General features: G+C 46.7%; 1 protein-coding gene across 1 annotated transcript in view; it reads left to right on the top strand.

Moving 5' to 3' along the window:
* otog (otogelin) overlaps nt 1–17,034 on the top strand; it is a gene marked incomplete at both ends in the record, with an annotated part of 160,880 nt that overhangs the window by 101,719 nt on the left and 42,127 nt on the right. Inside the window, 5 exons of the mRNA XM_080729331.1 lie at nt 391–558; nt 3,888–4,166; nt 7,796–7,913; nt 10,945–11,024; nt 12,157–16,337. Coding sequence (XP_080585457.1) covers nt 391–558; nt 3,888–4,166; nt 7,796–7,913; nt 10,945–11,024; nt 12,157–16,337 — 4,826 coding nt within the window. The remainder of the gene's footprint in view (nt 1–390; nt 559–3,887; nt 4,167–7,795; nt 7,914–10,944; nt 11,025–12,156; nt 16,338–17,034) is intronic.

Consider the following 17,034-nt stretch of genomic DNA (forward strand, 5'->3'; position numbering starts at 1 on the left):
AAAACACCTTAAATATTTTATTTCTTCGAGAAATAGCTAATCTTTCACTCAATAGGGGAAATGCCTGTCGCAAGTTGATGATGTCATAAATGTCATGTGTGATCTATCCCTATGGAATTTATGGCATGCATGTGAAAATAAAAACAAATGTAATACTTCCTATGGTTAATATGACCATCAAATCAATATTTCAAATGTTGTTGTTTTTTAGCCAGGGATTCTTTTTAAAGCAAATGTTTTTAACTCAAATCTTTGCCTCTGGGGGATCCCTTGCACAACATATTTCTTTTAGATGGGGATCTGCACTCTGCAGCCAAATGACATGTTGTGAGTTCCTTGACATGTTGTGAGCACACACCACTGACACCACTGAACGCTGGTGTTTTGTAGTTCTAGGTAAAGGACCCTACAGGCTGCTGAGCTACAAGGACCCTGACAAGCTGCTGTCTGCCAACCTCTCCACCGGTGCTGTTCTCCTCCAGAGGGAGGACACCCTGGCAGAGCCCACCCTGTCCACCTTCATGGTCACTCCAGCTCTCAGCACAGCTCGGCCACATGGTGAGCTGAACACACTGGACAAAACACAAAACACTTTATGTGTTTCCTTAGAACAGTGATTCTCAACCTGTGGGTCGGGACCCCCAGGGTGTCCCCAAATTATTTGGGGGGGGGGGGGGGGGGGGCAGATGAATAACTTAAAGTTCAACATTGTTTTCTCACTCAACAGTAAACAGACCAACATAAAGTTTAAGTGTATCCACCTCTTTCCGCGGGAATTTACTGGCGAATTTTTTGCACCACACTTCCGGTTAACAGCAGACATACAAGCTCACGTCGTGTCGCAGATGCAGCCGTTGTGAGCTTGTAGATCACACTCGGCTGCGGCGCCGGAAGCTCCGTGCAACTTCTGCGCAATGCCCGATGGGATGTTGGAAAGTTGTGGGTAGGGTTTATGCACATTTCTAAAGTGACAATTTAAGGATTTTTTAATACCTCTAAAATGACAAATGAAACATTGGCTAAATTGTCAAATATTAGAGGCAGAAATTGTGAAAATAGCCGGCGAAAATAGCCGGCGTTGTGAGCATGTACTGTAGATCTGCTATTTTCACAATAGAACCGTGTTATACAAAATGTAATGCCTCAACTCTTAGTGCTCTTCAGGGTGGGGGGGTCCCCAGTTCAAATATGATTATTTTGGGGATCACGGCCTGAAAAGGTTGAGAACCACTGCCTTAGAAAGAAGACTTTTCATTGAACCAATTGGTCCCCTATGGGTTGGGTACAGAACCTTTTATGCTACGTACAGTAGAGTATAAGCATTTCATTAGACACCAAAATGAACCACAAAGATATATATATATTTTCAAAAATGTAATGTAAAGAAAAGAAAAGCTAAGGTTTTCTTACATTGACGTTCCCAAAATAGGGACACCAGGTTGAAAGTGGTTCAAGTGATTATTATGTTAGTTCTTGTCCACACTCTGTGCCCTCTTCAGATATTCTGAATTTGACCTTACCTCTTTTGTCGCAGACATTCCCTCTCATATCCACGGGTCCTTCACTCCGCCTCATTCACAGTAGTTCACAGCTTCCCTCCCATCACCCTGCACTTGCCCCGGTAGCAGCCAGCTATCCCTTTCCAACCTAATCTGTTGAATCAGAGGTTTCAGACAACAACGCTTGTTTCCTCTGGCCTTGGCCTGCAGACGCCGACTGAAAGCTGGCCAGCCAGAGTTCTCCCCTTCCACTGTTTCCCCTGCCACGGAAAAGTGTTTGGAATGAGTTGTGTTTCCCAATGAAAACACTGATGCTGAAGACACGGAGTCCTGTTGACTTCCAGTGTGGCATACACAGGCCCAGGGATCGGTTTACTGGATGCTAATACAGCAACCTGAGCTATGAGCAGTAGTAGCAGCTCCTTAGCATGGCGAGATTGCAAGCTTACTTTGAGAATAGTGTTGTTATTGGACTTGACTGGCTGTTGCCTCCAAGGCCTGTATACGCCAGCATGCAGGCATACTCGTTTCAGCGTTAGGGAAAGTATACGCTCTGGCCTGTCTGTCTTTCACAAGCTCCCACTGCTTCTACTACTGGGTAAATGCACAGGACACATCCCACGTGTGGGACAAAAGATACCCCAAAGGAGTGGGGACTAAATGAATGATTACAGTAGCTTTAATCTTCTCCAAACTCTCCTCGCCTGTTCCCGACTGTGACCAGTCTGGGCCTGGTCACAGTAGCAAGGAATAAGACACACATGAGTACAAGTTAGGTTATAAAAAAAACACAGAGCGATAAAGGGAATTATTAAAATATGAATACACAAAGAATTGGAATAGTAACACATTTTGATATCACAGAAATATCACAATATACCATCATCAAAAACTGTCCAAAGCCCAGCTGCATGTCATCCCAGTTCTCTAGGCTCTGTACCACTGTATCTCATTCATACAGAAATGTCTGAGCTTATCGGAAGAATATTCCAGTCTATATCTTGGGGCGGCTGCAGCTCAGTGAGTAGAGTAGCTGTCATGGTAATGCCTCTCTTGCCCACCCAGTATACAATTATGTGTCTTAGTGTCCGTCCCTGAGCAAGACATTTAAACTAACGAATCCCTTTGAGTGCTCGTCATCATCACCATCTGAGCAGCAGTCAGCAGGGCGAAGCTGAAACTGAATTTCACCCACAGGATTAATAACAGTCTACCTTTTTATATGCCATGCAGAGCATAGGCCACTGCTTCTCAAACTTTGAAATGTGAAGGTCTCCCCCAGGGACGTGCTGGCCATTGAGAAAAGCGGGACAACTCCCCGAACGGCCGTTTCATTCCCGGCCGGTCCCGGCCGGCCATAAGGAAAACATTTTAATAAAATTTCGGCCTTCGTTCCATTTTGGGGGCTGGGCGGCCAACAAAGTAAATCGTCACTGTCGGGCAGAAACCTTGAATCTCCAAGTTTCAAATCTATCTTTTCGCAAAGCAAAGCCCTGCTTCATCATACAAGGCCGTTGCACAAAAGTAGTGAAAACAGCAGATCTACAAGCACACAACGCCTCGCGGTGCGAGGCGTTGTGTGCTTGTAGATCGGCAGTTTTCACTAGTTTAAATCATTTTTAAAATGATAAATACAAAACAGATGGTTTTGGACATACAAGGTTTCCACCCGACAACGACGAAATATAACTCATGTACAGTAATTGGCTTGTCACTTGTCATGATCTGAAATGGCAAATCTTTGAGTAGCAGCAGCGCTATCTATAGCGCGCAATGAGGGCCTCTCCAACTCTTTTTCCCGGGCTGAATCAGGAGCCCAGCACGTCCCTGGTCTCCCCTTAACTTTGACAGTGTATTAATGGAACCAAATGGACCTGTCAGGGTCCATTTGGTTCCATTTGTACACTGTCAAAGTTACAGACTTGCAAGGGTCAATTTAGACCCCCATAAACCTAGAGAAAGAGTCCCTAGAGAAATCAACTTTGAGCCACTTTGAACCACTTGCATATCTCTGCTGTCGGGCGGGAAAATGAGCTCAAGTGGAGTTAGGAGGTTTTGATCGAAGGGCTTTTTACTAATAACACACAGACGTAAAGGGTGTTCAATAGCACATGTTTATGAAAAAAAGAGAGGGCCAATCGGGTGGAGTTAGCTGGTTTGGCAGAAAGTGTGGAGGTTTTGTCTCAAGCACTTTTTATTACTTTCCATTGGTTCAATATTATTTCAACCAACACTCAGATGTAAAGGGTGTTCAATAGCCCTGATTTATGCCAAAAAATCTAAAACCTCAAAAATGGATTTAAGCTGTTTTGGCCAGACGGTGACGATATGTTTGTTTCGAGAGACATTTTAGGTGTTCATGTGTGCGTTTGTGTCCATCCTCGCCAGACCCTTCGCTGGTGTCCTTGGAGGCGGCCCACAGACCCAACTACTTCCTGTCACGTGACTCCGGAGGCCAGCTGAGGTTGGCCAAGTGGCAGGAGAGCAAGGCATTCTGGGACGGCGCCACCTTCATCCTCCACAGGGACACGTGGATCACGGGCTTCGACTCGCTGGAGTCCTTCGCCAAGCCGGGCTTCTTCGTCCACGCCACGCCTCCTCGCCTGCACCTCCTCAAGTACAGACACACCACCAGCTACCGCAGCGCCACCCTGTTCCGCATGACGGGTGGGTGTTAGCCTCAGTGCATCGCAACTTTATCCTCTGATAAACGGAACTATTATGTGTTTTGTGTATGCACGAGAGAGAGAGAGCTCCTCTATTTTCTATTACTCTTACTCTGTTCATATGTTACTCTTTTACTCTCAACTTTAATTAAACAATTAAACAAAAGACGAATCTTTAACCACAATGCACCTGGGCCTGCAAAATGGCCACTATAATATCAAACAAAAGACCCACAAAATGTAGCTCAATATGATTTCATCAGGGTTCATCAATATGTCCGCACATGGACAGAATGTGCCCGTGGCAAAGCCTTATTGTCTTGTCCCTGGCAAATTTTAGATTTTCTGTTTTACACAACATTATAATGTTGTTATTTATCATCATTTATCATAATTACTGAACGTCAAATCTGGAAGGTCTTCTTGCGAATATGTATGACACTGATTTACTACGACACTATGGCATATTTATGACCACTAGTACTAGAGTGGTTCTCAAATGTTTTATTTGCAAGGTCCACCATAACTCTTGGAACCAGATGGACCTACGGGTCCATTTGCTTCCATTTGTACACTCTCAGAGTTACAGGCCTAGTTCAGGGCTATCTCTTTATGTGTTTCTGGTAACATTATTGTTAGACTAGTTTTGTATGTCCATGGCAAAAATTTTAATTTGACCAAAATGTCCACCACAAGCCAACATAGCGATGACCCCTGTTGAACATACGTAGGTAAGAATAAAGTTGTCCACGATGACCACAGGTTTCAGCACACTCAAGCAGGGGCGTCACAAGGGGAGGGGGGAAGTGGGACAAGAGTTACTAGGGCCCAAGGTGGAGGGGCCTGTCTTTAGCTATTGAAACATAGCAGATATACAAGCTCACTGTGAGCTTGTAGATCTCCTATTTTTGAAAAGCCGTGAAAATGTGTGCAAATCTTTGAATATATGTACTTTTTAAGCGAACATTTGTAACTCAAATTTTGCTTCTGGGGGGTCCCTGGATCTAAATATTTTGTGATGGGGGTCCGTGGCCAAATACATATAATTTTGGGGGTCCTTCACATGAAAATATTTGAGCACCACTGACATTGAAACTTAGGTTTAAAAAAAAAAACCTAACCAAACCTAAACCAAAAATAGCAGATCTGCAAGCTCGCAGCGCGGCACTCGGTGCCGCGCTGTGAGCTTGTATATCTGCTATTTTTCAATAGTTAAAGCACAAAATGTGGAGTGAATCCTTGTACCCGGGGCCCAGAATTTGGTGCGACGCCCCCGCACTCAAGTGCAATCCCGAGGGTCAAAGTTCACCTGCTCACCAGTTCCTCTATGCCGGGGTCAGAGGTCAGGCCATTAGTGAGGTCTCCCCCCCCCCCCCCAAGACACTAATTCAGCTCAGAAAAGATCAGGGGGTAATTATTGCTGCTAAATATACACTCACATTTGTCTTAGTTAATGGTGGAAAACTCCTGCTGCGTCCTGCTAGAGACTGCTGGCCAATGGCAGATTGGGTTTCTTGCTGACAGCAGTGAATGCTGCACATATTCTTGGCAGGAGAGAAGCCAGGGAGGGGGAGGACCAGTGTCCAGATGACTCCCAACCAAGGTGTTCCGTTCCCCTGCTAGTGGAGTTCTGCACCGTAAAGTCTGGAGCGTTGATTTAACTCAAAAGCGTACAATATATTGACCCAAAAGTGTTACTGTAGCTTTCAAAGTGGTTCACAGTAAAGCCCTTTGCACACAGGTGCGTTTATCCGCACGGATAAAACGGACAATTACATTTTTTTAAAAGAAAACAATGATTCTCTACGACCTCATGCACACCGGATCCAAATTAGCCGCGCGACGAGTGGCTGCGGCCGTGCGTTTTTTTTCTCGATCGATCCCAGTTCGATTCGCGCGTCTTGTCGCATGCGGTTAAAAAACTCATCACTCCTTTTATGAGTCCTTTTGGGATCCGCAGCGCCGATTCCGCACAGCATTGCACACCAAATCCAATGAGTTTTATTCACGCAGCAAACGAAAAAAAAAAACGCAACTGTCCTGTGTGCAAAGGGCTTAAGGCTGGGCAATATATCAAAAATGTACCTATATTGAGGTATCAGCATTCGAGGTATACATATCGACAAAGACAGCTTGAAATGAGGTATTGGTGTATGCGTCAAACTAATTAACGGACACACAATGCATGCATGTAGCACATGCAAAAAAGCAGTCCATCTGTAACCAGGTGTGGTTATTTCAATAAAACTGTTGTTGGAAAATGGAAATAAGGCATTTAATGTCTTTATTCTATGTGTACTGTGCAGTGTGCATACGTGGATATGCTATTCATTATCTGGGTTATGCAGGCAGTGGACCTAAAGCAGAAAAATACATTTAAAACTATATAATGCAATTGTTTTTACTAATATCGTGAGTAATATCGATATCGAGGTATTCAACAACGTTATCGAATATCAAATATCGCCCAGCCTTAGTTCACAGTCACTAAGATCTTATAAAGACAGAACAAAAATATGAAGACACATTTGCTCTGGTATTTGGTGCAGTCTTATTGCATCTTTTCCTGTATGGTCTGTACTCAAAACAAATACTCAAATGGTACAGAGCAGATAGAGATAGTAGGAAAGACTTTATTTAGGATATTAGTAGAGCACTAGAGTATATAAAAGGATGACCCTTCCCAGTATTTGGTTGTGGTTCTAATACAAATTATACTAATGTCTGTGTGTACCTAATCTTTCTAGAACAGACTCTCTGAATGACGCTACGCAACAGAACGAAATGAAAAGAACAGAGAGGGCGTTCCCTTGTATTTGACGATGGTTAGCCAGATTGATGTGTACCCAAAGGTTTACATACAGTAGCTCACAGATGGTCTGGAGATAGGGTATCTCAGTCTGGATACGGGCATCCGCTCATATTGGCGGATATTGTATGCATGGGTTGAAAAAAATAACTTGTTTGTTGAACCTAAATACTAGGGATGTAACGATATAGTAACTGCATCGAAATATCGTTTTTAACTTGAAAAACCGAAGTATATCGAAATGAAAACAGCTAAAATCGAATCGTATCGTTTGATTTTGTATCGTATTGAATCGGCAGTGCAAAGAATCGATTGTATCGATACTACCTACTTGTGCATTGTGTTTAGCATTTTTAAGAATGAAAAAAAAATAAAAGGAGGGGTTTAATTACTTTTCCTTTCCATATACCGGTAGCTACACTGGTCTATCGATAAGTGTGTGTAATCTCTGGGTTCATGTCAAGGTGCAGGTTTGTCAATATACAATGTCCATGTATTTGGCAGATAATCACTGTGTTTACTTATTTATATCCATAATAATACATGTTTCCATTAAAAACATGCACTATCCACACCTTTCACACAGATTTAATTTCTTTGCTAAATAGTTACTATATCGATTTTAAATCATTGAATCGAATCGTATCATATCGCCATGAATGAACCAATATCGTCCATGTATCGCATCGTCAACCATGTATCGTGATATGTATCGAATCGCTATTAAAATGTATCGTTACACCCCTACTAAATACAATTTGCTCACTCGACACTCTTTGGCCCGACTATCTCACAAAAGATGTTGTGTGTATCTTCACCAGGCCCGAGCCCAGACACCCCGGCAGCTCCTCAGTGCCAGTGGCGCTACGACTCCTGCTCCACGCCTTGCTTCAGAACGTGCAGCGACCCATCAGGTGCAGTGTGCAGCGACGTTCCCAGGTCAGAACCACCAGCTTCCCCAAAGAGGCCTCCACGCTACTCTCACAAACACAGGCCTCCACGCTACTGTCACAAACACAGGCCTCCACGCTACTGTCACAAACACAGGCCTCCACGCTACTGTCACAAACACAGGCCTCCACGCTACTGTCACAAACACAGGCCTCCACGCTACTCTCACAAACACAGGCCTCCAAGCTACTCTCACAAACACAGGCCTCCACGCTACTCTCACAATCATAAGCCTCCAAGCTACTCTCACAAACAAAAGCCTCCACGCTACTCTCACAAACACAGGCCTCCACGCTACTCTCACAAACAGAGGCCTCCACGCTACTCTCACAAACACAGGCCTCCAAGCTACTCTCACAAACAGAGGCCTCCAAGCTGAAGCTACTCTCACAAACACAGGCCTCCAAGCTACTCTCACAAACAGAGGCCTCCACGCTACTCTCACAAACAGAGGCCTCCAAGCTACTCTCACAAACACAAGCCTCCACGCTACTCTCACAAACAGAGGCCTCCACGCTACTCTCACAAACAGAGGCCAACGGCCAGTTTAGGATCAAATCCTAACTCTGACAGTGTACAAGTCATGTACACTGTCAGAGTTACAGACTTGTACAAATGGAACCAAATGAACCCATTTGTACACTGTCAGAGTTAAAGATGGGGTGCCATGATTCCCCCCTCCTAAAACATTCTTCGTCTGTGTCAGTACAGGAAGTGATATCACGTGATATCACCTCATCAAAGATCAAACCCTGGATATCCATACTGTGTCAGTTAGTCAGTCAGTCAGTCAGTAAGTAAGTACACATTTTTACGTAGGTTCCCTTGTCACTGTGACATCACAGTTGATATCACAGGTGACATCACCTATGTAAAAGTCCATACCGGTATATGGGTATCCCTTTTATGATGAAGATCCCTGATGTCATGTCTAACCCTAACCCTAACCCTTTACTCTTATTTACACCCTACCTTCCCCGAAAACATTAATATTAAGTCCATATATGTATATGGGTATATCTATCTATAAATGCGACAAATCTCTGCGTGTATGTATCTCTGCGTGTATGTAACCCGCGTATCTCGAGAACCGTTCGTCCCACCGGCTTCAGATTCGGCACGCGCGTTCCCCGACGCGGCGCGGAGTGCAGTGCCGAGCCTCGACCCGACCCGACGCACGGTTTTCCGAAACCGGCGCAAAACGTTCGGAATCTCCTTATGCAGAGCTGATTGTTGACATCAGGCTGTTCCGGAGGAAATCGGCGCAAGCGCTGACTCATTGTGACATCACTTCATAAAAGGCTCTGACATCACGTACGCCGGCGCGAAACGTTCGGAATCACCATATGCGGAGCTGATTGTTGACATCAGGTGTTTCGGAGGAAACCGGCGCAAGCGCTGACTCATTGTGACATCACTTCATAAAAGGCTCTGACATCACGTACTCCACATGAGTCAACAAAAAATCTCTGTGAATGTGTATGTATGTATGTAATCCGCGTATCTCGAGAACCCTTCCTCCCACCGGCACGCGCGTTCTCCAGATATGGGCATAAAATGAATGCCCGTATGCGGAGCTGATGTCTGACATCAGAGTTTTCCGCAACCGGTACTGTGTGTGCAGAGATCTCCATATATGGGCATAAGGGGACAAAGGCAAACAGATGGTCAAAACGGGTCCTATGACAACAGGTATAATGGGGTTTGCATTAAAGGGTGGGGACAAAGGCAAACAGATAGATGGTCAAAACGTGTCCTATGACAACAGGTATATTGGGGTTTGCATTAATGGGGTCCGCTCCAAAAAAGATAAAGAAAATAAAAGAGACAAGACAAACATAAGACAAGCAACAAAGCGTGGGACTGGGAGGATGACTTGAATGATGCAGATTTAAGCAGGCTGCGTATTCTGCTTAAAGAAGAAACAAACAAAAAGCGACAGAGATCTCATATATGGGCATAAAATGGACGCATATAAACAGATATCTCCATATGCTTAAAGAAGAAACAAACAAAAAGCGACAGAGATCTCATATATGGGCATAAAATGGACGCAGATAAAAATATATCTCCATATATGGCATATATGGGCATAAAATGGATGCAGAATCACAAAGATCTCCATATACGGGCATAAAGGGACACAGACAGACAGATACAGAGATCTCCATATATGGGCATAAAATGGATGCAAATAGACAGATATCTCCATATATGGCCATATATGGGCATAAAATGGACCCAGGATTATATCTGCAGTGATCTCCATATATGGACATAAAATGGACGCCGACAGACAGACAGATACAGATATCTCCATATATGGGCATAAATGGACACAGGCAAACAGATGGTCAAGACGGGTCCTATGACAACAGGTATAATGGGGTTTGCATTAAAGGGCGGGGCATTCATTCCCTATTTACATCGTTCCCGAGTTGGCCAGGTCGCCGACTAGACGCTGGGCCGCCCGAAGGGCGGCCCAGCTTCTAGTATTAATAAAAGATAAAATGTCCATATAGAGTATGGGCATTCCCAGATGATGCCCTATTAGGGTACCCCCGTATGCCCATATATGGAGATCCCCAGGCATCAAACCCAGGCCCTAACTTTCCAAGGCCCTGTTTGGCTTTACTAATTAACATAGGTTTTATGCCCATATATGGAGATCCCTGTCCCAATGTCATCAATATTAAGGACATATCTGGGAATGCCCATATTTTGGATCGGCACTTTTGACCCACAAGGTGGCAGCCTCAAGGAACAAACCCAAAATACAAAGGGAATACATAATTGCTCATAACAACCACACCAGGGGGTCAAATGAAATACTGTCAACCTCCTAGACAGAAAAGTACAAAACTATGGCACCACGTACCTCTTTAAGGGGAGACCTTGGGATATGAATGTTTGAGAGACACTGACTAAGATGAATACACTACTACTATTGTTACAGAGCAAAGAGAACCTTTGTTATTAGGATAATAACAATAGCATTTTACCTTCTTGTTTCCTACAGAGTGGAGGCGTGTCTTCCTGTTTGTCCTAGTCACATGGTCCTGGATGAGCTCACCCACAGATGTGTCCATGTGGAGGACTGTAAGTATCACTAGACTTACACTGTAGAGCAGGGGGTCCGGGACCCCTAGGGGGTCCTCAGAGTTACTACAGGGGGTCTTCCAAATCTTTGTGTGATAGTAACCTTTTTTTTCTCCTTTTTTATATTAACCACTTGAATCCTAGTGTCCATATTGGGAGAACTTTAGCCAAAAATAGCAGATCTACAAGCTCGTAGATCTACAAGCTTGTACATTGGCTATTCTCGGCAAAGAGGTTTGGTGTAGAGTGGAAAAAGAGCAGTCCAAGTACAGAGTGAAATGTCAAGTTTATTAAGTATTGACGGTTCAAGTGGTTAAATATCTGAAAACACAAATTGACATGAATCCAAAATATACTGATGATTATGCTGTCAAACGATGGAAACTATATGGAATCTATGAAAAGGTTCATCTCTCTCTCAACTAAGGGGTCCTTAGCCTGAAAACGTTGAAGACCCCCACTGTAGAGCAATGGTTCTCAACCATTGGTCAGGGGACCACCTAACCCTTAAGGGGGTTCCAGGACAGGTGGTCCCCAGCTAAGCAATGGACGGTTGGTAACCAAATGGACCTTTATAGATCTTCAACTCTTGAGAGTGTAAAATGAAACCAAATGGACCCAAGAGTTAAAGTATTGTTTAACTTCTGCATTACTTACAAGAAGTCTACACAATTAGAGAATGTAGAAGAATTGATTATTTTCAATATATATATATATGGTACCAACATCAATACAGCATGGAATTGTGGACTAAATCTTATCCAACGATAACAAAATAGTCACATTTTTGGTTCTGAGAGGCTAAATGTCATCAAATGGTGGTCAGTAAATAATGGACCTTAATGTGAAAAGGCCAAGGGTTGAAAACCTCTGCTCTAGAGTATAATTGCATGGTTGCAGCAGGCTCCATTCCCACAACAGCTGATGAAAGTGTTTTTGAGCAAGATTTTAAATGTAAAAGTTCGAATTTGATTGAACATTGAATAAGATTTTTTATTGTTATTAGAATTTTCGTTCATTACAATTTTGCATTGCTTTCTCTTTACTGCCCTATGCTGTATGTCTAGCACTGCATCTGTCAGTCTCTCATTTTTACACTGTTCTAATAGTGCTTGTGTTCATTTGGGCTCAGGCATTAAGCTACCAGTTGCTGTTCAGCCCACGGTGCCACCCAGTGTCCAGCCCACGCCTGCAGCTGTCACTTCAGCAGTCAGCACGACCAAAGCCACTGCATTCGTCTCCACCACCACCACCACCACCACCACCACCACCACCACCACATTCATCTCTCCACACGCCACCCAAACAGATAAAACCACAACCACTATATCCACTGCAACCACTTCTGCAGTGAGAACACCCACCGCTGTTACTACCAAGGCACCAGCAGATGTTCCTGAAAGGGTGACGCCAACAGTCAGCACTTCTGCTGCTCCGTTGCTGCCCGCAATGCCAGAGCCATCTGGACCAACCTTGCCGCCTCCTGTTAGACCAGAGGTGCCCGCAACGCCCGAGCCATCTCGTCCAAGCCTGTCTCCTCCTGTCAGACCAGAGGTGCCTGCAACGCCCGAGCCATCTCGTCCAAGCCTGTCTCCTCCTGTTAGACCAGAGGTGCCTGCAACGCCCGAGACATCGCGACCTACCTTGCCCCCTCCTGTCAGACCAGCGCTGCCCGCAACGCCCGAGCCATCTCGTCCAAGCTCACCTCCTCCCGTTAGGCCAGAGGTGGTTGAGCTGTCTCTCCCAACTGTTCCCCCTCCTGTCAGACCAGAGCTTCCTGTAACACCTGCGCCATCTCGTACAAGTTTGCCTCCTCCCGTTAGGCCAGAGGTGGTTGAGCCATCTCACCCAAGCTCTCCTCCTCCCGCTAGACCGGAGTTTCCTGCAACGCCCAAGCCATCTCTTCCAACCTTACCCCCTCCTGCTCGACCAGAGCTTCCACCAATTCCTGAGCCGTCTCGTCCAGGCTTCACTCCTCCCGTGGTACCAGAGGTGGCAGAGTCAGTGTCAACTACAGTTCGAATCAGCACCGTGCCATTGCCCCCTCCCGTTAGACCGGAAGTGGCAGAGTCGGTATCATCTACGGTTCGAAGCAGCACTGTACCAATGCCCCCTCCCGTTAGACCAGAAGTGGCAGAGTCAGTTTCAACTACAGTTCGAAGTAGCACCGTACCAATTCCCTCTCCCGTTAGACCAGAAGTGGCAGAGTCGGTATCATCTACGGTTCGAAGCAGCACTGTACCAATGCCCCCTCCCGTTAGACCAGAAGTGGTAGAGCCAGTGTCAACTACAGTTCGAAGTAGCACCGTACCAATTCCCCCTCCCGTTAGACCAGAGGTAGCAGAACCAATCTCAACTACAGCTTGGAGCAGCACTGTGCCAATGCCCCCAGAGTGGACCACTACAGTACAGACTTCTACTGTTGACCCTTTAGGAACCACTACGATAGAGACCACCACGGCTCCCTATTCCATCACTGCTCTGTTTTGGATTGAGGCCTCAACAAAACAACCCTCTGCCCCCTTGCCTTTTTTCACCACATCGGCCACCACAGCGCCTAGAATAATTTCCTCCCATGAGCCAGGGGTAACAACCTACAGGCCACACCTGAGGCCATCAGAGACTGCTGTCGTTACAGAGAAGACTACAGTACCCAAAACCACCACCGTCGCATACACAGCAACCAGAAGGACACCTGTAACCTCGGAGGCGACTCCATCAACAACCACTGAATCAGTCCCACCTGGTTTACCGACCACAAAGGCAACCACTACCTCACACCTCCTGCCCGTTGCTCCAACGGCCACGCAAACATCTACAACTACGACGTACCCACATGTTGACACTTCCCCGACTTCAGAAGGGGCAGCAACCACAAGAACAACAATGAAGACTACTGTGTCCCCACCTCTGCAGATAATGGACACAACAACAAGCGTTCCTCTTTCAACCTCAACAGCCTATACTGAGTCGACGTCCTGGTCTGCAGGCGTTCCGACAACAACAAGAACCACTGGGGTCACGAGCGAGAAACCCTCCGAGATTTCATCCAGCGCCACCATTTCCGTGGGTCCTTCTGTCACGACCAAACCGACCACAGCACCGGTGTCACCAACGGAGACCACCACTGTACCGCGGGTGCCATCGACAGACAAATCCAGCATCGCCCCGATGACCACAAAAACGACAGAGCCATGGCGTCCTCCCCACTGGGAGATTCCCTCCACCACGGTCACACAACCAGTCATTCCCGGCCCAGTCATTCCCGGCGCCGCAACCCCGATTCCTCACCTTCCGACAACCACGCATCCGCTCAAAATCCCAACCGCCACAAGTTACACGTTGAAAACTACTGTTCTCCCAGAAGTCGGAGACTCCAGAGTTCCAGAATTTCCAACCACCACGACTAGGACACCAGAGACACCTGGACCTCCAGTCGTGCCTGGTACCACCACCGTCTCCACCAGGGCCCCGCCTGGCGTCATCGCCACAACGATCAAACCAGTCACCCTGCATCCAGTGACGGCCGCTTTGCCTCCGCTGGTACCCTGGATGACCGGCAGAGTTGAGGTGTCCACAAGGGCAACAACAGCACCGTCCCTCCCCGGGGCTCCCACACACACCACTACCTCGACTCCAAGACCCACAACCACCTACATGGATAAAGTCACCACCCGCGTGGTGTCGACCGCGAGGACCACACCGCCTTCAGTGATAACGTCCAGGACAACTCTCAGAATTCCGGTAACAACGAGAGTGACCCTCAGAGTCCCCACGACAGGGGGCGTTCCGGGGACAACCACGACTTCAGCTGCCGTCGGAGCGCCAACGGTCACACCGAGACCCGCTGCAACGCCAGAGCCGTCTCGTCCAAGCTTGCCTTCTCCCGTCAGACCAGAGGTGGTTGAGCCATCTCGTCCAAGCATGACTCCTCCTGTTAGGCCAGAGGTGGTTGAGCCATCTAGTCCAAGCATGACTCCTCCTGTTAGGCCAGAGGTGGTCGAGCCATCTCGTCCAAGTATGACTCCTCCTGTTAGACCAGAGGTGGTTGAGCCATCTAGTCCAAGTATGACTCCTCCTGTTAGGCCAGAGGTGGTTGAGCCATCTAGTCCAAGTATGACTCCTCCTGTTAGGCCAGAGGTGGTTGAGCCATCTAGTCCAAGTATGACTCCTCCTGTTAGACCAGAGGTGGTCGAGCCATCTAGTCCAAGTGTGACTCCTCCTGTTAGACCAGAGGCGGTTGAGCCATCTAGTCCAAGTATGACTCCTCCTGTTAGGCCAGAGGGGGTTGAGCCATCTAGTCCAAGCATGACTCCTCCTGTTAGGCCAGAGGTGGTTGAACCATCTCGTCCAAGTATGACTCCTCCTGTTAGGCCAGAGGTGGTTGAACCATCTCGTCCAAGTATGACTCCTCCTGTTAGGCCAGAGGTGGTTGAGCCATCTAGTCCAAGTGTGACTCCTCCTGTTAGGCCAGAGGTGGTTGAGCCATCTAGTCCAAGCGTGACTCCTCCTGTTAGGCCAGAGGTGGTTGAGCCATCTAGTCCAAGCATGACTCCTCCTGTTAGGCCAGAGGTGGTTGAGCCATCTAGTCCAAGTATGACTCCTCCTGTTAGGCCAGAGGTGGTTGAGCCATCTCGTCCAAGTATGACTCCTCCTGTTAGGCCAGAGGTGGTTGAGCCATCTAGTCCAAGCATGACTCCTCCTGTTAGGCCAGAGGTGGTTGAGCCATCTAGTCCAAGCATGACTCCTCCTGTTAGGCCAGAGGTGGTCGAGCCATCTAGTCCAAGCATGACTCCTCCTGTTAGGCCAGAGGTGGTTGAGCCATCTAGTCCAAGTATGACTCCTCCTGTTAGACCAGAGGTGGTCGAGCCATCTAGTCCAAGCATGACTCCTCCTGTTAGGCCAGAGGTGGTTGAGCCATCTAGTCCAAGTATGACTCCTCCTGTTAGGCCAGAGGTGGGGGTCCCAACTACGACGAGAATATCCGTCATAACTCCCAGCGTGGCCACCTCTACGACTCCGCTGCCCACCGTACCTGGTCTGACAGCGGTCACGGTTTCTACTGCAGTCCCCACGGGGGTCACCACCAAAAAGGTCGAGGTCACATCGTCCACAGCCAAGACTGTCGCGCCGCTACCGCCAGACGAGGTGCCCGCCACCACACCTGGCCCGCCGGTGGTCCCGCCTCCTGGACCAATGGAGCCAGAGCAGCCCTCAACCACACCCCCTGCAGCGGTTCCTCCACGTACCACGACTCAGCAGCCAGTCGACATCACGACATCTGTGGTCGTAACGCCGACAACGATGTGTACTGTGAGTTCCTTTGTAAATAATCTAGCATAATGTCTGCGTATAATGCAAGATATAAAGGCAGTTAGAAATAGGGATGGAGCTCGAAACCCGAACCCGTTACAAACTCGATAACGATTACCCGGTATCAATAAGCTTTGGGCTTGTCGAGCCTGTTATCGAGCATGGGGCCAATCAAGTCATGTTTAAACAATCAAGAAAAGAGGCGATCGAGAAATAAATCTAAGCACCGTCGCTGGCACAAACATGTCTGTCTAAAATTGTATTAGTAAATGTAAAGTAAAGCTATTTAACACATTAATGAATGGTCGTTTTAATGATAGGCAAAAATACGTGTTACTTTTGTCATCTTCATCTAATTTCAGATGGTGGTAAGCCACAAACTCAGTCACTGGATAAAAAAAGTTTGAGGAAATTCTTTCCGCGAAATATTAGAAAACGCTCAATTGTGGGCTCGATAAAAGCCCGGGTCAATAAGCAGGATCGGTAAGGTGATCATTATCAATAATTAACGTTCTCCATCCCTAGTTAGCAATATGAAAAAATCGCTTTTGATGATCAGTGCTATTCTGAAACCTTTGTCAGTTAGTCTACACACTACCAACCTAATCCTCGTTATTTAGTTGTCTCTCCAGATAGTCTGTTGATCAAAATAATTTGAGCTGATGGATGGTCACATGAAACACACAAAAAAATATAG

This window comes from Nannobrachium achirus, assembly GCF_963921795.1.
Source record: "Nannobrachium achirus genome assembly, chromosome: 7".
Classification (NCBI taxonomy): Eukaryota; Metazoa; Chordata; class Actinopteri; order Myctophiformes; family Myctophidae; genus Nannobrachium; species Nannobrachium achirus.